At 35.7% G+C, this 17,678-nt stretch overlaps 1 protein-coding gene across 1 annotated transcript in view; it reads left to right on the forward strand.

The window, feature by feature from the left end:
- Positions 1 to 17,678, forward strand: part of Hydr2 (abhydrolase domain-containing protein 2) — a 122,622-nt gene that overhangs the window by 67,808 nt on the left and 37,136 nt on the right. Inside the window, exons 2-3 of the mRNA XM_072522303.1 lie at positions 7,679 to 7,851; positions 16,602 to 16,769. Coding sequence (XP_072378404.1) covers positions 7,679 to 7,851; positions 16,602 to 16,769 — 341 coding nt within the window. The remainder of the gene's footprint in view (positions 1 to 7,678; positions 7,852 to 16,601; positions 16,770 to 17,678) is intronic.

Below are 17,678 nucleotides of genomic sequence, written 5' to 3' on the forward strand. Positions count from 1 at the left end.
TGGAAAACACATGGCTATTAGTTAATCGCGTAGGCCAGGGCTAATGTGGGCCAGGGTTTTATCGATTTTTTACTATCGCGTAGCTTGGCTGATGACACTTTCCACTTTTCTTCCCACTTATATCGCACTTTACGTTTGACCGCAGCTTTCACGTCCGCACTCGTAAATGTTTGACTACATTCCGCACTATCACTAGTTGCAGCTTCTTTTGCAGCGTTGTCTGCCTCTTTATTTCCTTGAATTCCAATATGGGAATGTATCCAGAAGAATATAATATTTTTTTCTTTCAGTTGAGCGGTATGAACTTCTTGTTTTATCTTGATGACCAAAGGATTTGTTGGGTGGACATATTGGATTGACTGTACGGAACTTAGAGAGTCTATGAGTATAATATATGGTTATTGGCTTTTGTTTTGATGAGATACACCTAAAAACTCAAAGCGATTCAGGAAATTGTTTTTTTATGAGTTATTTGAATAGTAATTTCCGGCTCACCTGGAAAAATTAAAACATATATATTTAAACTTGAAAAAATATATTATTATACAATCTAATAAAAAAGGGTTTTGTGCGGCAGAAATGTAAAAACAAAATTAGTCGGTATATTCCGTTTCTAAGCGTCTTTTTATTGGTAAACCGCTCGTTTATATGGTTCGTCCGCGCCAATGGGTAAATTAGAGTAAGTCCGGGAGAGATGGCTCGTCGGTTGAGATGACTCGGTCGAATATATCACAGTTTTATCCTATTTGGAGACTTTGGACTTTTGGAGTCAGTTGCATTGCGTTATTTGATCCGTGCGTATGGTATTAGCAATACTCTGTTGTTTCCGTGTTTTTCCCAAGGTTGAAAGGTAAGATATTTAGAAATTCTTATTTACATCTTCTTAAAACTTTTTTCGGTAATCGTCAAAACTATTGTGCACTTATTTTTGTCTGTATTTTATCGAAGTCACGTTGTGATGGCATGTTGTTTGTATCGTTGAGGTTATGTAGGCATAGTCCTGTCAAACGTTACCAACACACGGAAATTAAGTGGGCCATCTCGCCCTGACAATTCGGGTTAGTTTGCTCGCAAATGTTAGGGAGATATGGCCTAGCTCTTTAGTTACTTATATAAGGATATTTTTAATAGATAAATTTATTTTCAGCCATGCCAACGAAGTATAACAGAAAAGGAAATTGCCAACGTGGTTTATGGACTGAAAATCAACTCGAATCAGCCATACATGCCGTAAGAAGTGGACAAATGGGGGTCAATGCTGCCGCCAGGAACTTTGAAGTGCCAGCACCTACATTAAGAAGAAGAATGAAAAGTAACAATTTAAAAAAAAAGTGCATTAGGAGCAAGTAGTGTCCTCGTCGAAGAAAATGAAAATAAAATAAAGAAACATATCCTAAAGTTACAGAAAGCTGGTTTTGCACCTACAAGAGCTGGAGTTAGAGAAATGGCATTCAGATTAGCGGAAGAATTACATATTAAAACTACTTTCAACAAGGAAAAAATACTTGCAGGTTTTGACTGGTTCCAATCATTCTTAAGAAGAAACCCTGACTTGAGTATAAGAAAATCGGAAGGCGTATCCTTAGCAAGAAGTCGAGACATGAATAAAAAGGATGTAAGCGATTACTTTGATCTGTTAGAGCAAGTTATTCTAGAAATTGAGTTGATGGAGAAGCCCAGAAGTTTATTTAACATGGACGAAACAGGACTCCAACTGAATAATAAACCTGCATTTGTTGTAGCCCAAAAGGGATCTAAAAATGTAGCATCAGTAACTTCTTCGGAGAAGGGGGAAACAATTACATGTATCACCTGTTGCAATTCTGAAGGTAACTTCCTTCCCCCAACCTGCATATTCAAAGGCAAAAATAAAAAGCAAGAATTCGAAGACGGCATGCTCTCAGGATCAAAGGTTTACATGAAAGAAAAGTCCGCTTACATAAACACAGATATATTTATTGATTGGTTAACGCATCACTTTGTTCCTAGAAAGCCCCCAGGAAAAGTCCTTTTGGATGGTCATGCATGTCATTGCAACTCCGTCCAAATGTTGGAGTATGCAGACGAAAATGAGATCATTCTACTGTGTTTATCAAGCTACACTACACACTACACAGTTTTTGCAACCAATAGATCGTTCATTTTTTAAGTCGCTGAAGTCACTATTACAATGCTTGCAATTGATTTGTTAAAATGAATCCTACAAAGAAGATTAATCGCTTGCAGTTCGGAAAATTATTAAATGAGGCTTGGACAAAAGCTGCCTCAGTACAAAATGCCATATCTGGTTTTCGCGCATGTGGTATTTATCCAGTCGACCGGAATGCAATTCCAGAGTACGCTTTTCTTGAGAGTTCAACAACACAAATTACTGAAATAGATGGTCTCCAACGTCTAAACCTACCATCTACAAGCAGTTCGACGCCGTCTCACACGTCACCATCTCACACGTCACCATTAGAATTACCATCTATACCTGGTAATAAGCCGACCTGTAAAGGAAAAATCACTCCCGGTAAAATTTTAGATAATATCTCTCCAGTACCTTCTACATCAGGTATTTCACAAGTAAGGAAACGCGGTAGACAATTGGCTGCAGTACTTACTAGTCCAGTGAATTTGGCGATACGCAAAGATTTAGATGTTAAAAAGAAAGAAAAGGATGCTAAAAAGAATAAAGGGCCTCTGGAAAAAAAAATCAAGAAACTCAAGAACCAAAAGAAGATGTTTTGTGAGTCATCTTCTTCCGAAAACTCTGACGATCATATGGAAATTACTAAAGACTCTAGTGATGATCTACAAGATGAAACAAATTGTGAATGTGCCGGCTGTGGGGAAATATATTCAACTACATCGAAACAAGAAGACTGGGTACAGTGCGCGCATTGCAATTCTTGGTTTCATGAAAACTGCTCAAAATATGTTAATTTATGTGATATATGTGGAAAAGTATTGGCAAAAAAACGTGCCAAATAAAGTTTATGATCGAGCCATATCACCCTTAGTGTCCGAGTCATCTCACCCTGACACATCGGGTGAGTTCGCGTTTTACAATTTTTTGTATTTTTATGTTTACTGTTTTTGTATGTAAGTATTTGGCTTAACCAACTCTGTACACTTTCTTCTAATGGTATTTTAATATAAATATATAAATATTTCAGAGCATAGACTTTTTTGTGCTAATATACAGATAGTCAAAAAAATGTGAGCCATCTCTCCCGGACTTACCTTATTGGGTTGTTTTCGATTTTTGTTCTTTCGATTTGATTCACTCCACTGTAATCGTCGAATTTTTTAATTCCTAAAGTTTCAGTTTATTATTTACTTTTTTCTTTTGCGCTAATCATCTACAATTCTCAATCAAATAGTGATATCTCTCGGTGTAAATAGAATGGCAATTTAAAGACAACTTTTAATTTAGCAGCTGCTATTGTTGTATATAAATTTCTAATTTCTCGGACAAGAATAAATCTTTACATTTTGTTTTGAATGCCGTATTCAATCCTCACGATGATTTATTTCAAATTCCTAATTACTGCTGGCGTGTGAACAAAATAGTTATTTTGGCGAAACACGAAACTATTGTAGGAAAAGCACTCTCCCTGATGGAAACGTTATATTTTCGTAAATATTTATGTGTGATTGCACAATAAATCTTGTTCCTAGCCTCCAGTAAGTTCCAAACCCTTACTTTGACACACAAACTACACATTGTTCGGAAGCTCTTTTCACGTGGCATTTTACTTTTTGTAATTGACACGTAATGGAAATAAACGATGACAAGATTGGAACTAATTCCGTTGACTTTTAAATTTACTGTTGAAAATTGTTTTAAAAACAATTTACGATCTGAAAGTTTTCTTATTTTGCTTCTCATATCCTTGTTGTAGAAATGTTGGATTTATGTATTTAACTGTTAATCAACTTTCTTTATGCTTTACAATCCTTAGTGAACAGTTTTATTTCTCATAAAACTTTTTTTCTTTTTGATTCCAGAATGAATGTACCATTCACATTAACTACCGTATATTACTATCGAATTTACACTGCCCCTCATAATTAACCGGAGCTATGTTTATTTTTAACTAAAATTAAAAAGTATTAGAGAAGCTTAAATTCCAATATTTTTTGTTATTTGGTGTTCAATAACGAACCACAAATTAAAATTTTTTTATTCCGGAATAAGATATTTTTTATTGGTCGGATAGCTCAGGCGGTAGAGTGCCTGACTTCCATGCAGAAAGCCAGCGCCTGCGAATTCCTTATTTAAGTACCTTGGATAAAACCAGGGGTAATTACCTTCCTTGTATAACGTAGGCCCAAGAGAAAGCAGACTACGCTATCCAAATCCGCGCAAGCGGTATAAAAGGAGTCTATTATTATAATAAGCTATTTTTCTAATCGAAATCATAAAATAATTCTAAAATATGGATATTAAAAGCGATCTCGTTTTGTGGTATTGGTTCTCACTCGTTTACCAGCACATGTCCCAATAATTTTGCCTACCAAGTTGTCCCACAAATGTTCTATGGGGTTAAGGTCTGGACTTCTAGGAGGCCAAGCTAATACCAAAATCTGTAAAGTATTAAATTTTTACCCTGGCTTTGTGCAACCGAGTATTATCATGCATTTGGAAAAAAATCCCTAATATACCTATTGTCATCGAGTGCTTTAGTCCGTGGACTAGTGCGCACTCCGATGGGCATCGCCCAGCTTCTAATCCTTTCTATTGGCCAATTGACCTGGAAATCCCTAAAATACAATACGCGTGTATAAAAGTAGCCGATTTTCAAGTCAGACAAATCAGTCACTCACGGGCTTTCCTAGAGTCACATGTACTCTAGGGGCTCTGCTCCTTCTTCTACTTCGAGACTCTGCAGCTGATTTGTTACTTCAACTATATATTGGTGTTTTTATTTTATCATGTAAGAAATAGCTTGTATTTTTCAAGGCAAGCTACACCAAATACATCAAAAGTCCATAGCCAAGTCCCTAGCAGTCACCTGCGACGGTCGAAGCCCTCTGCAAAGTATACGAGGACACAAAGGCGATTCGACCTCTTTCTCCGACCAGACGACACTATCAGCATTAAGGCCACATACCCTTAAAATAACAAGATTTGTATGTGCTTTCAAAGAAATGTCCCATACCATTATATATCTACCACCAAACTGTAATCTAGGAGAGAAGCAACATTGGGCATAGAATTCTCCAGGCCTCCTCCACACTCGTTAACGTACATTATATCACCGTTTCACCAATCTTTCATATCCCAATCAGCATATCCCAGTCCAATAAAGGGCTTGTAACAGACAGGTACATAACTTGATAGATTGTCAAAACTGTAGCCGTAACTGTCCGCTCTCGAAACACCTTAAGCCTAAGAAACCGATTTACATGGCGTTTGTTGCCCTTACTCTTCTCTGTCCAGGTCTTTTTAAGTAAGAACTAGTTTCTCGAAATCTATGTAAAGCATCAGTTATGTTCTGGTGGAACAGGTGTTCTTCGTTCTTCCTGGTGTTCTTCGTGGAACACCAAGCATTTCTTCGACATACCGAATGAAACGCCTCTAATTATGCAGACCACAAGTGGATGAGGTGGATGTGAGAGAAGATGCCATTCTGATTTTTGCGGAAAAGATGTTTGACAAGTTTAATAATAGTAATGGATTTATCTAAAATTGGTTGGGAATATTAATAAAAACGTGATGTGGTGTTCCGGGAGTAACCGTGGAGGGGAAACATAGCTTTCTTATTGTCTACGTACGGGGCGATTTTAATTGCACTCAATTAAATTGAACTCAACTGAATTCAATTTAATTTGATTACATTGTATTCAATACGATTATTATTGAACGGTTCAATTCGTTTCAGTTCGATTCCAATAATTCGAATTAATTCGATTCCATTCTATTCCATCCGTTTGATTCCATTTAATTCGATTCCATTGTATTTCATTCTATTCGATTCAGCAAGCCCCAGGGCCAGTAATCAGCGTTCTACTGTTCTACGAAGGTTAAGGGAACAAGGTTTGGCAGCTTGCAATTCAGCAACAGGGCCATTACTTACTGCTGCTGATAAAAGACGCAGACTTGCATTTGTCCGTGAACACGTCAATTAGACAATAGACGATTGGAAAAAAGTATTGCTTACCGATGTGTGTAGAATATTAATTTATGGTAAAGATGGTCGAAATAAGGTTTACAGAAGGACTGGAGAACGTTATGCTGCCTGCACTCGGTGACACCGGATTGCTTTTGGTGGTGGCTCAGCAATGTTTTGGACAGGATTTTTTTGAGGCGCAGGGATATCGTCTTGATTAAGAGGATCGCATTAACAGCACACAGATACATAACGGAGATCCTGCAACATGAGGTGCTGCCACATGCTAGGTTTATTTGCAGTGGTTTTCTGCTAATGTACGATAATGCGAGATCACACACGGCAATGATTGTAACACAGTATCTTGAAAATGTTGGTATTACAAAAATGTACCGGCCTGCTCAAAGTCCAAACCTTAATCCTATTGAGCATATATGAAGCCTTCTCAAAAGGCTTGTAAGTCGTCGTATACCTGCTCCAACAACATGTGAAGAGCTCGAATGCCTCTCAACGAGGAATGGACCACTTTTCAGAAAAGGGAAATCCAAAACGTGATCAGTTCTATGCCAAATCAAATGATGAGTGTCATCCAGAACCGTGGTGACAACATACATTATTGAATCGGGTGATACTTGACTCTATAATTCAATTATTGTTATAACTGTAACTATAACATCGTAATTCTCTATAAATTGATTATTTTCTTAGATTTTTCCTTGTGTTCCATTTGTTACTAATGATAATGTCGGGTTATGTGCTACAAGAATATGTATCTAACTCAATACACGATAGATTTAATCTGATATAAATAAGAAAAAAAATAAAAAGATAGAAATTTCTTAAATTTTGTGGGTGGCCCGTTTCTCTGACGAGCAGTGTATTATAAAGATCTTCTAGACGAATTACGAAGGTCGTAAGTGCAATCGGCAAAACAGGCGTCTTTTGCCGCCTTTTTTGTATTTATTGCTATTTTGCTGCAAAGGTAATAAATTAAAACAATTTAAAACAGTCGTATTTTATAGAAAATTCAATTATCGCTATTTTGTTTCATTACGACTTTGCTCCAAAATAAATAGTTTTAAATTTATAAGCAATGAAAGTAAAAAAACGATGTTTTTAGTCATTATTAAATATTTTAACTTTCTTATTAATGTTACCGACCTATTTGAGAGGTGGGAAATGAGAAAATCCATTTTAAATGCATTTGTATAAATAGAAATTTATACAAAAAATCCTTTTTACTATCTTTAAACATAGATGTATGAAGGATTGATGCAATACCGCCTAATAATTTTGTCATTTTCTAATGGTCGTTTATTAATGAAACCATTTTAGAAATTTATAATAATTGATGCTCTTCGAGTTCGTTGTTTAGGAAATTACGAAACTGCGCATCATTTGCACAAGGGTAATTTGATAAATCAAAGGTGTATTTAGCAATATCCGCAATTTTTGTTACCAAATTAATAATATATTTGTAGTAATTAATTATTTGAATGATTCTGGGCTGAATAAGTTATTTCTTGCTAAAAGTCGACTGATTAAGGCATAATCTCTTAAAAAATCATTTGTTTCAGGTACATTCCAACTCGACTTTGGGGTTTCAGCGGTCATGTGCAGACAATCCTTCATAGTATTATAGGTAGAGTAAAATGTCCTTGGCCTATAGGAGAAAGGGTTTTCCTCACACTGCAAGATGGCACAACATTGACCTACGATATGTATCAACCAATAGATACCCACTTTCCAGGTATAGTATATTTCACGAATTTGCAATTGAAGAGGTGGGTTCTAGAGCATCATTTCTAACATTAAAAAAACAATTTATGCCATAACAGCTTAAGTCAAGTATACTAAACAGATTACAAATCAGTAATGTTTTCCAAAAGTGCTTTAGTCATGCCTTGTTTTTTTCCAAACAGGCTTAAATCAGCTATTGCGTGTTTGCGCATGCGCTATTCCAGCTGTCATCATCTAAACTCCTGGACAAAATTAACGCACCACTTTAAATAATCTAAATATTTACAATATGAACAAAAAATAAAACTAAGTTGCATTGAAATAATAATAAACACCTACAAATAAGTCCAACATGACTTTATCATGACCTTAATTTGCCTTATTGTTTCTTTAAAAATTTGTTTTTGTCGGAAATGCGTAAATAGGCTCGCATAACTCCAAATTGCAAAAAGGAAAAAATCAGTAAATTAACACAATAAAATGCATCTGGGTCAACACTAATACCGTGTGGGGCCTTCCTCTACTTATTAGGACTGCATTTATGCGTCGAGGCATGTTTGATATCAAATGTTCAACAAAAACTTGCGGAATATTCTCCCATTCTTCAATAACGGCCTCAATAAGTTGGTTGTGGTTGGCAATAGGGGGTCTACGACTTCGAATCTTTTTTTTGAGATAGTCCCATAGATGCTCTATAGGATTCATGTCCGGACTGCTAGGTGGCCACTCTAATAATGGAATATCAACATCATTTAGGTAGCCAATAACCTGTCGAGAAACATAAGGACGAGCGTTGTCTTGCATGAATAAAAAATTAGGTCCAAGAAACGGAGCAAAAGGCATTACATGTTCGACAATAATGTTGTCTAAATAATAATGGGCATTCATAGACCTCGTACGTAAGGGAACCAACTCCGTACGAGCTTCAAAACAAATTCCCCCCAAAAAATTTTAGAGCGACCACCAAAAGGTACTTTAGGAGAGATATTGCGGCTGGTAAACCTTTCTCCTCGCCTTCGCCAGACACGCTCACGACCATCTGGAGCTTTAAGGCTTACTTTAGTCTCATCGGAGAAAAGAACTCGTTTCCAATCATCGATGGTCCAATTTTGATGCAATCTTGCAAAATTTAATCTCTGAACCCTGTGTTCTCTGGTAAGCAAGGGTTTTTTGGCTGGTTTCCTGTTGCTCAATTCTGCTTCATGTAAACGTTTTCTAACTATTCGAGACGATATCGCGACATTTCGAACATCTGCTAGTTCATTTTTTAGCAAATTGCTGGTGACTCTCCTATCTCTGAGAGCACGTTGTCTCAAAAAACAATCATCAATTTGATTAGTGCAACGTATTTGCCCTTGACCTGGTCTTCGATGGTACGACCCTGTTTCATTATATCACCTCACCTTGCGACTGATGCTGGAATGATGTCTTCCTAACAAACCTGCAACGTATCTCATTGAATATCCTTCATCTAGGAGAGTCGATGCTCGCACTGCCTCCTCGATTGACAAATTTCTTTGTCGGTTAATTTTTTTATTTGATTTTTATGCAAATGAATTTCCAAACATGCATGTGATAAAAACTATCACAATAAAAAGCTTGTTTCTCACAAGCACTTTGCTTTAATCGGCACTGTTAATGAAAAGTTTAACTCACTTACTCTAAAACGAAGTTTAATACAGATTATTGTTAAATCAAGACTATTATTAGCTTACGTAACAACTGTCACTGTCAAACAAGGTCCATAGGCAACTTTTTGCACAGTAAATTATTAATAAATAAAGAATATTGAGAAAAATATGAGTGGTGCGTTAATTTTGACCAGGAGTTTATTTGCTGTGAGTTTTTGGTTATGTTATAAGTATAAAATGAGTTTAGATTTTGTAACAAGTGATTTTTCAGTATCTGTAAACGACATTAATAGTGTCAAGAAGAGAAAGCGAGAGAAAAATGAAGACATGTGGGACAAAAGTCTCAAGAAATTCAAAAGAAATAGTAAAGAAGCTCATCCAGATCATCGCATTGTTTGTGCTCATAAAGGTGATGTTTGTAAAGCATATATATTGACTCCTAATGATGTAAGTAGCTTTTATGATAAAGTCTACTTACATAAGACTGCTGCTGATCAGAACAACTTCGTATTCAAATACCTTCTCAATCAAGAGTCTAAGGAACATAGGCCTAGAAATAAAACAAATCCGCGATCTCGAACAGTTACAAAATACTTCATACGACAGACAAATGGTGTTTTATTAAGTGATTCCACATTCCTGTCCATCACACAATTTTCATCAAAAAGATTGAATCGATTAGAGAAAGCTTTCTCTAATCAAAGATTCAAATACAGCTCAATCAATGATTGATTTCATAAAATCATTGTGTCATTGTCCTGTGAAAGTCATTACGGTCGGGGTAAGAGCGTCCGCGGTTGACACTTCAACTGTTTTCTGAAGCTTGCAGTGGACAAGATAAAAATAAAAATGTTTTGGGTTTCCTACTTAGTTATGTGCAGACTTCCAGAGCGCTTAGTGATATTCAGCATTTCTTTCCAATCAGGGGACATAGCTATATGCCTTCTGATAGAGTATTTGGACATTTTGATCAAATATTTAGAAGAAAAGAAACAATAGTTGAACCAGAGGAGTACTACAAAGTGTTTGCATCTCCAGCTACAGTTAAAGTTTTAGGAAAAGACTGGAAACTTTTTGATTTCATAGATGCTGCAAATTGAGTTTTATTGAAGAAGCTTCCTTTTTTGATGCGTTAACAACGAGGTTTTTCATTTTCAAATAAAAGTAATAAAGGCATTGAAGCTAAAAATACCTACTGTGGTGATTCTAGTACTTTTAAAGTTATAAAAAAGGATGCAATTTGCTGGGAGTGTACAGTACAGTGAAGTATATGCCATTAGTGAATCATGGAAGTGAAAAGAAGAAAAAAGATGTGGAAAACCTTCTCAAATTTATTTCATTATCTGAAAGTTCAAAAGACTTTTATAATACTGCACTTACCAATGTGCAAAATGGTTCCAACGATAATAATACTGTAGTGTATGATGAACTAGAGCCTTTTATTTGAAAGATTTTTTAACTTTACTTTTCATGTTTTGACAAAAATGTGAATAATTGATTTTCATGAATAAAAATTAATTTTTAATTATGTACTTAGATAGTTATTAAACCTTTGCTGATATCTTAAAGACAATCTCTGATTATCAATAAACTTAAAAATGAATAATAATATGAAGTCTCCCACATGAATTTTCCAAAAGTGCTTAAGTCACTGACGTAAGGTCGTTGAAACTTGAAACGAGAATTTGAACCTGAAAAATTTACTTTTTTAACTTACGACCTTTTGGAATCCACCTCTTCAATTGTTTTAGATTATCGCTAGACACTCCACAACCAATTGAATGATCCACTTTACTGTACAGCATAAGAAGTACGAAATTAAATAGCTCTAGTAATGAAAATATGAAACAAGCAATTTCTAAATTGAATTAAAAAATCCTCTTATAATCTCTTGTTACAGTATTAATAAAAAGTTATTTACAGTAAATTCTTTTAATATAATTCATGTGCAGTGCTCACTTTACGCGGAAATGTTTGTTGACTAGCAGTTTTACCTTTTTGCTCAACATAAGACAGTTCCATGTTAATTAATAACGTTATGAAAAGATTAAATTTTTGAAACATTTTTATTTTATATTTACCTGCAAAAAAAATTTTTAGTACCAGGTTATGTTGTATTATATTAGAGCGAGGGTGTATGAGAGGAGGATGGATGGAAGTATAGATGAGGAAGGGAGAGAGAGAGAGAGAACGATAGAGGAGTGGCAGAGGAAATGGGCGAATGATAGCGGAAAGGCAAGGTGGACGAAGGAGCTTATTTCTCATCTGAGATCGTGGTGGGAATGTAAGTTCAGGAAAGTGGACTACTTCCTGACGCAGTTTTTGACCGAACGTGGTAATTTTGGCATCTTCACAAATAGGATAGGTAAATCTATCAGAGGTGGGCAAATGAGAGGGGAGACTTCGAGAATCCAATGGGTTTCATTGGGATGGGTAAACATAATGATGAGAGGAGAGGGAGAATGGAAAGAAGTACACTGTCTGATCTCTGGGGTGATGAAGAAGAAGGAGCAGGAGGAAATTGAACCAGGGATCTGAAATCCTGTTTCTTTTTTCTTGAGAGCCAAGAACCAGTAAGTACCAAAATTATTTTATGGCCTCACTGAAATAATTTCGTTCTTTTTTTTTGGTAATAGGCAGTTTTAATATATGGCTTTAGTTTTTTATTGAATGCTAACACCACTACTCTGGAACGGTGGTTAAGGTTTTAGTCGGAACACGGTTAATCAGACACTACCCTGGGGTCTTCGGACCTAGTGTCATACTCGTCCGGAAAATGCCCGTCAGGGTGAACCGTGACATTAGTTGCCAAAAAAAAGATTTCCCCCACTGCTGCCTGTCAGAATTCAATGGATACCTTATTAGTCTCTTACTGGACTATAAAATGCGTGAAAAAAAAATAACGTGTTAACAGGATATCACCAACTACCCAGTGAAGGAATGTACTGGATCCTTTCCGAAGATTTAAATATACCGTTTGTTTGTGCATCTATGTCTAAAAATAGATTTCTAGATATAAAGCGTTACATTCACCTTGCCGATAATACAGCATTACCAGCACATGGTAAAATGGCAAATGTTCGACCTCTGTTAACACGGCTAAATTAGAATTACAGACAGTAGGGTATTATTCATGAACATTTATGTGGATGAATATATGGTTACATTTTTTGGGAGACATACCAGTAAGCATTTTATAAAAAGTAAAGATTAAATTCGGCTACAAAAATTGGATATTATGTAGTGCCAAGGGTTATTTTTACGTCTTAGATACTTATTGTGGAGCCAAAAATATTGATAAGAAAAGTAGTCTACCATTAGGATCACAAGTAGTTCTGGATATGGTAGACCACATCTCTTGCGGATCAGACCACACATTATTATTTGATAACTTTTTTACAAGTTACGATCTGTTGGAGAAATTAAAAAGAATAGAATTAGAGCTATTGAAACTGTAATAGACAATATAACAAAAAAATGTCCCCTATCAAATGCTAAACAATTGAAAAAACAAAATAGGGATTATTTTGAACATCAATATGACAAGGCTCAAGGTATATTTAGAGGATGGAAAGATAAAAAATATAGTGGCTATGGCTACAAATTACAACTCTATGGAACCTGTACCACAAGTAAAACGATAGTCAACTGCTTCTAAGGCCAAAGTGGATGTGTCTCAATCTATTTTATATAAAAATTATAATAAATCCATGGGTGGTGTAGACTTACATGATCAGAAACTAAACGGTTACATGATCGTAATAAGAGGAAAACATGATGGTAGATGCTTTTTACTAATCTTATAGAAAGACTTTTGTAAAAGTTGGAGATTGTCTCAGGAGGCTAAGGTTGCGTTCATTACGGAGACCATCGGATGGTATCCTCGCCTAGAGCATAGCATTGACAGTGAACGCTCGCATTTAAAATAATTTATTTGACGTGGCGATGATAAAATAATACCATCCTATGGTCTAAATACTAAAACTTTAGTATTTTCAAAGATACCAATAAACGTACAGGTGTATGCCAAGGGTCAAATAATAGAACAGGTAAATTCCATAAAATATTTGGGAACAAATATCAATAGTCAGTGTAATCCAAAAAAAGAAATCCTATCAAGAATCGAACAAGCAAGGAAAACATTCATGAGCATTAAAACATTTTTTACAAGATCAGACCTTAGTCTACAGCTTAGAATCCGAATGATCAGATGTTACGTTTTTTCTGTCTTACTGTATGGCTGTGAAAGTTGGACAATGGACTCTGAAATAGAAAAAAGAATAGATGACTTTGAGATGTATATATACAGACGAATGTTGAGGATTCCATGGGTACAAAGAGTTACTAATGTTGAGGTACTTCGTCGCATGTGTAAACAAAATGAATTACTAAGAATAATCAAAGAGAGGAAAATGCAATACTTGGGTCATGTGCTGAGAGGCGAAAGATATGAATTACTTCAAGTTATACTGGAAGGAAAAGTACAGGGCAAAAGATCAGTAGGAAGACGCCAGAACTCGTGGCTGAAAGACCTGAGGAGATGGTTCGACCGCTCATCCGCAGAGATCTTTCGCGCAGCAGTTTCCAAAACTACAATTGCCATTTGGATCGCCAACCTTCGAAAGGAGACGGCGCAATGAGAAGAAGAAGAAGATCCTATGGTCCGATCGAGGGTCGGCGCCTCGTTATGAACGCACACTTAGGGTCAACAAAGTAGTCTTCTTAATTTTCAAAGAGTACTTGTTTAGGTTGTAATGTCAAATTATTGCATGGAACAAAGGGCGATAGTATCCATTCTGTAGGTATCTCACCAGATTTGTATATGTTGTTAAAGAGTATAGTTATTGCATTTAAATTGTCTTCGTCTATAAGTTTAATAAGCTCGATATGAACATCATCTGGCCCAGGGGCTCTGCCAGATTTTGAGTTGTTTCTAGCATGTTGAACTTCAGATTTCGCAAGCTTCCTCGCTATCAATTTGTGTTTAGTCCATACTTGTTTTCAACAGTCAACACCTACACAAACAAAAGCAATCGTACAAAAAGACTTACCCAACGAAATAAAAGAACAAATCGCAGAAAAACGAAGACTAAGGAAAATCTGGCAAAGAACCCGAGCACCTCAGGATAAAAATAGATTAAACCAAGCTACAGCAAGATTAAAAACATTGTTAAACTACAATAAAAACAATGACATAAAACGATATTTACAAATTCTATCTGCCACGGAAGCCTCCGAATACTCACTATGGAAGGCAACACGAAAAATTAATCGACCACAACTTTCTAATCCGCCTATGCTGGCCAGTAACGGACAATGGGCCAAAAGTAACAAAGAAAAAGCCACAGTCTTTGCGAAATACCTGGAGGAAGTGTTCCAACCACATACTCATAACAACAACCCCGATGCAGAAGGTAATATACAATCGTATTTAGAATCCCCATACCAACTAGAAGCACCACTAGAGAAATTCACTGCCAAAGAAGTTTTCAACAAAATCCAAACAGATCTGAATCCGAAGAAGTCCCCAGGGTTCGACTTAATCACTGCAAGAATTCTAAAAGAACTTCCCAAGAAAGGAGTGCAATATTTAACACAGATTTTTAACGCAATCCTAAGAGCTGGTTACTATCCCCTTTTGTGGAAAGATGCACAGATCATTTTAATACCCAAACCAGGCAAACCTGTAGAAGAAGTTAAGTCCTATAGACCTATCAGTCTACTTTCAGTGATGTCAAAGGTTTTTGAAAATACTACTACTAGACAGACTACAGCTAATCCTCGTACAACAGCTGCCAATACCCAACGACCAGTTTGGATTTAGACAACAGCATGAGCACCATTGAGCAAATTCACCGAATCTGCAATTCCATAAACAAAGCCTTAGAAGAGAAGAAATACTGTTCTGCAGCCTTTTTGGATATCTCGCAGGCTTTTGATAAAGTCTGGCACAGTGGCCTGCTATACAAAATAAGACAAGTCCTTCCTCTTAACTACTTTCTAATCATCAAGTACTATCTTTCCGACCGGCATTTTCTTCTAAAAGTAAAGGATCAGTACACTAACTTATATCCAATTAAAGCTGGAGTACCTCAGGGTAGTGTCCTTGGACCTGTTCTCTACCTACTTTACACAGTAGATCTTCCTACAAGTCAAAACATCGTCACAGCCACATACGCAGACGACACAGCAATCCTTGTGGCTTACTCAAACCCGTATACCGCCTCACAACTGCTCCAGACCAATCTCGACAAAATAAAGATTTGGTTACAAACCAAAATAACCAAATACTACAACAAAAGGATGATGTAAAATACTTAGGTATGCACCTGGACCGCAGATTAACGTGGAAGAAACACATATTCACGAAAAGAAAACAGTTGGGTCTGAAACTCAGTAAAATGTACTGGCTAATAGGAAAAAGATCACAACTAAATTTGTACAATAATATCCTAGTATACAAATTAGTGATAAAGCCAATATGGAGCTATGGGATCCAACTGTCGGATTCTGTGTCAAGATCCAATATCTACATACTGGAGAGATTTCAATCGAAGACTTTCCGTATTATCACAAATGCACCGTGGTACATGACCAATGAATTCATCAATTGCGATCTTCAGATGAAAACTGTCAAAGAAGAAATTGCCAGTTACTCCCAAAAATATGACAGACGACTGCAAAACCACCCCAACAGGCTAGCGAAGAACCTGATGAGGCCCCAGGCAAACAGAAGGCTAAAGCGTCTTACTCCAAGCCATCTACCAACAAGATTTTAAACTTTTAAATTTTAAAAATAATTTTTTTTTATTTATTATAACCATTATATTAGAGTCACAAATAATTTTGCTACTAAAATTATGATTTAATAGGTTATTGTCACTGGACAGTCTCCTCCAATTCTCTTGTAATCTAATTAAACAATTTACTTATTGTAATCCTTATTACAGATTGTAAATAAATGGGATGTTCAAAAAAATAATACTTGTTTTATTATTTCAAATTTTTATTTCAAACATAAATAAACCAACAGTCTACTAAGTGTTACTTGTACAGTGCTAACCAAAATTTTAAAGATTAGAAAAATAAAATGCTACAGTGTACTACATATTTTACATTTATTTTTCAGATGATGTGAGCATAGCAATTTGTCCCGGAATTTGTAATACATCTGAAAGTATCTACGTACGCACATTCGTACATTGGGCACAGTATCACGGCTACAGATGCGTCGTGTTGAACCACGTCGGAGTATTGAAGAACGTTCCTGTGACTGGACCCAGAATCTTTAATTATGGTAAGGTTACAGCAAATAAGTTTTGTGTATCATGAAGGATTAATAGTACAAGAATATATCGATTCCTTATAGATTGGTACAACCTCTTAGTTCTATAAAAACAAAACAAACGTAATATTTGAAGATTCGTTAAAAAGGCAGAGTCCTAAATAAGCCTTTTTCGCAGATATATCCAATTTTATAGATTGGACCATACATACCATAAAAACATCAAACAAGAAATTCATAAAATTAACAATAAAAATCGTAAAACGTTGATGAGTTTATTAAACTCACAATCTTAAAATATATTCTGAAATTCGTAAAAACTTTCAAATCATTACCATATTATTACGTAAGCCCATTGACTATCTATTGAAAATTCACACAGCACCTTCACCGTGACAATATGTTTGGCAAATTAGTTAATTGTATTCTCAACAGGAAACTTAATTAGACCAGATATATGTGTAAGGTGATAATTAGGCTTTCTTATATTACTACGCGAAAAAAACTTCTACTAAAATTTTGAGGTACAACAATGAGGTAGTTTTGAGGTATTTCAATTTTGATTTATTTTTATTTTTACGTTCTCGTACGATGATTCTTTTATGATTTTCGACATAGGCAACACAGCCTCTGACATACAAGCTTGAAATATATAGAATTGGTTTCCACGCAGCTTTCCAGGAGTCTTTGAGCATCATCTCTTGTATTTAAATTTTTTGGATGTTTTTCAAATTCTATTCTTTCCCTAATTACACGTTTTTTCCTATTTTAAATGTTAGCTAGCATCGTTGTTCCATTTAAGTTTATTTTAGGTCTTGTGTTATTGACATGTGATAGGGATGCCGTGTTCTCCTTTCTTTCGATGGCATTTCTATGTTCTTCTCGTCTAAACTGTATTCTTCGATTAGTCTGTCCAATAAA

Source organism: Diabrotica undecimpunctata, chromosome 2, assembly GCF_040954645.1.
Source record: "Diabrotica undecimpunctata isolate CICGRU chromosome 2, icDiaUnde3, whole genome shotgun sequence".
NCBI classification, from domain to species: domain Eukaryota; kingdom Metazoa; phylum Arthropoda; class Insecta; order Coleoptera; family Chrysomelidae; genus Diabrotica; species Diabrotica undecimpunctata.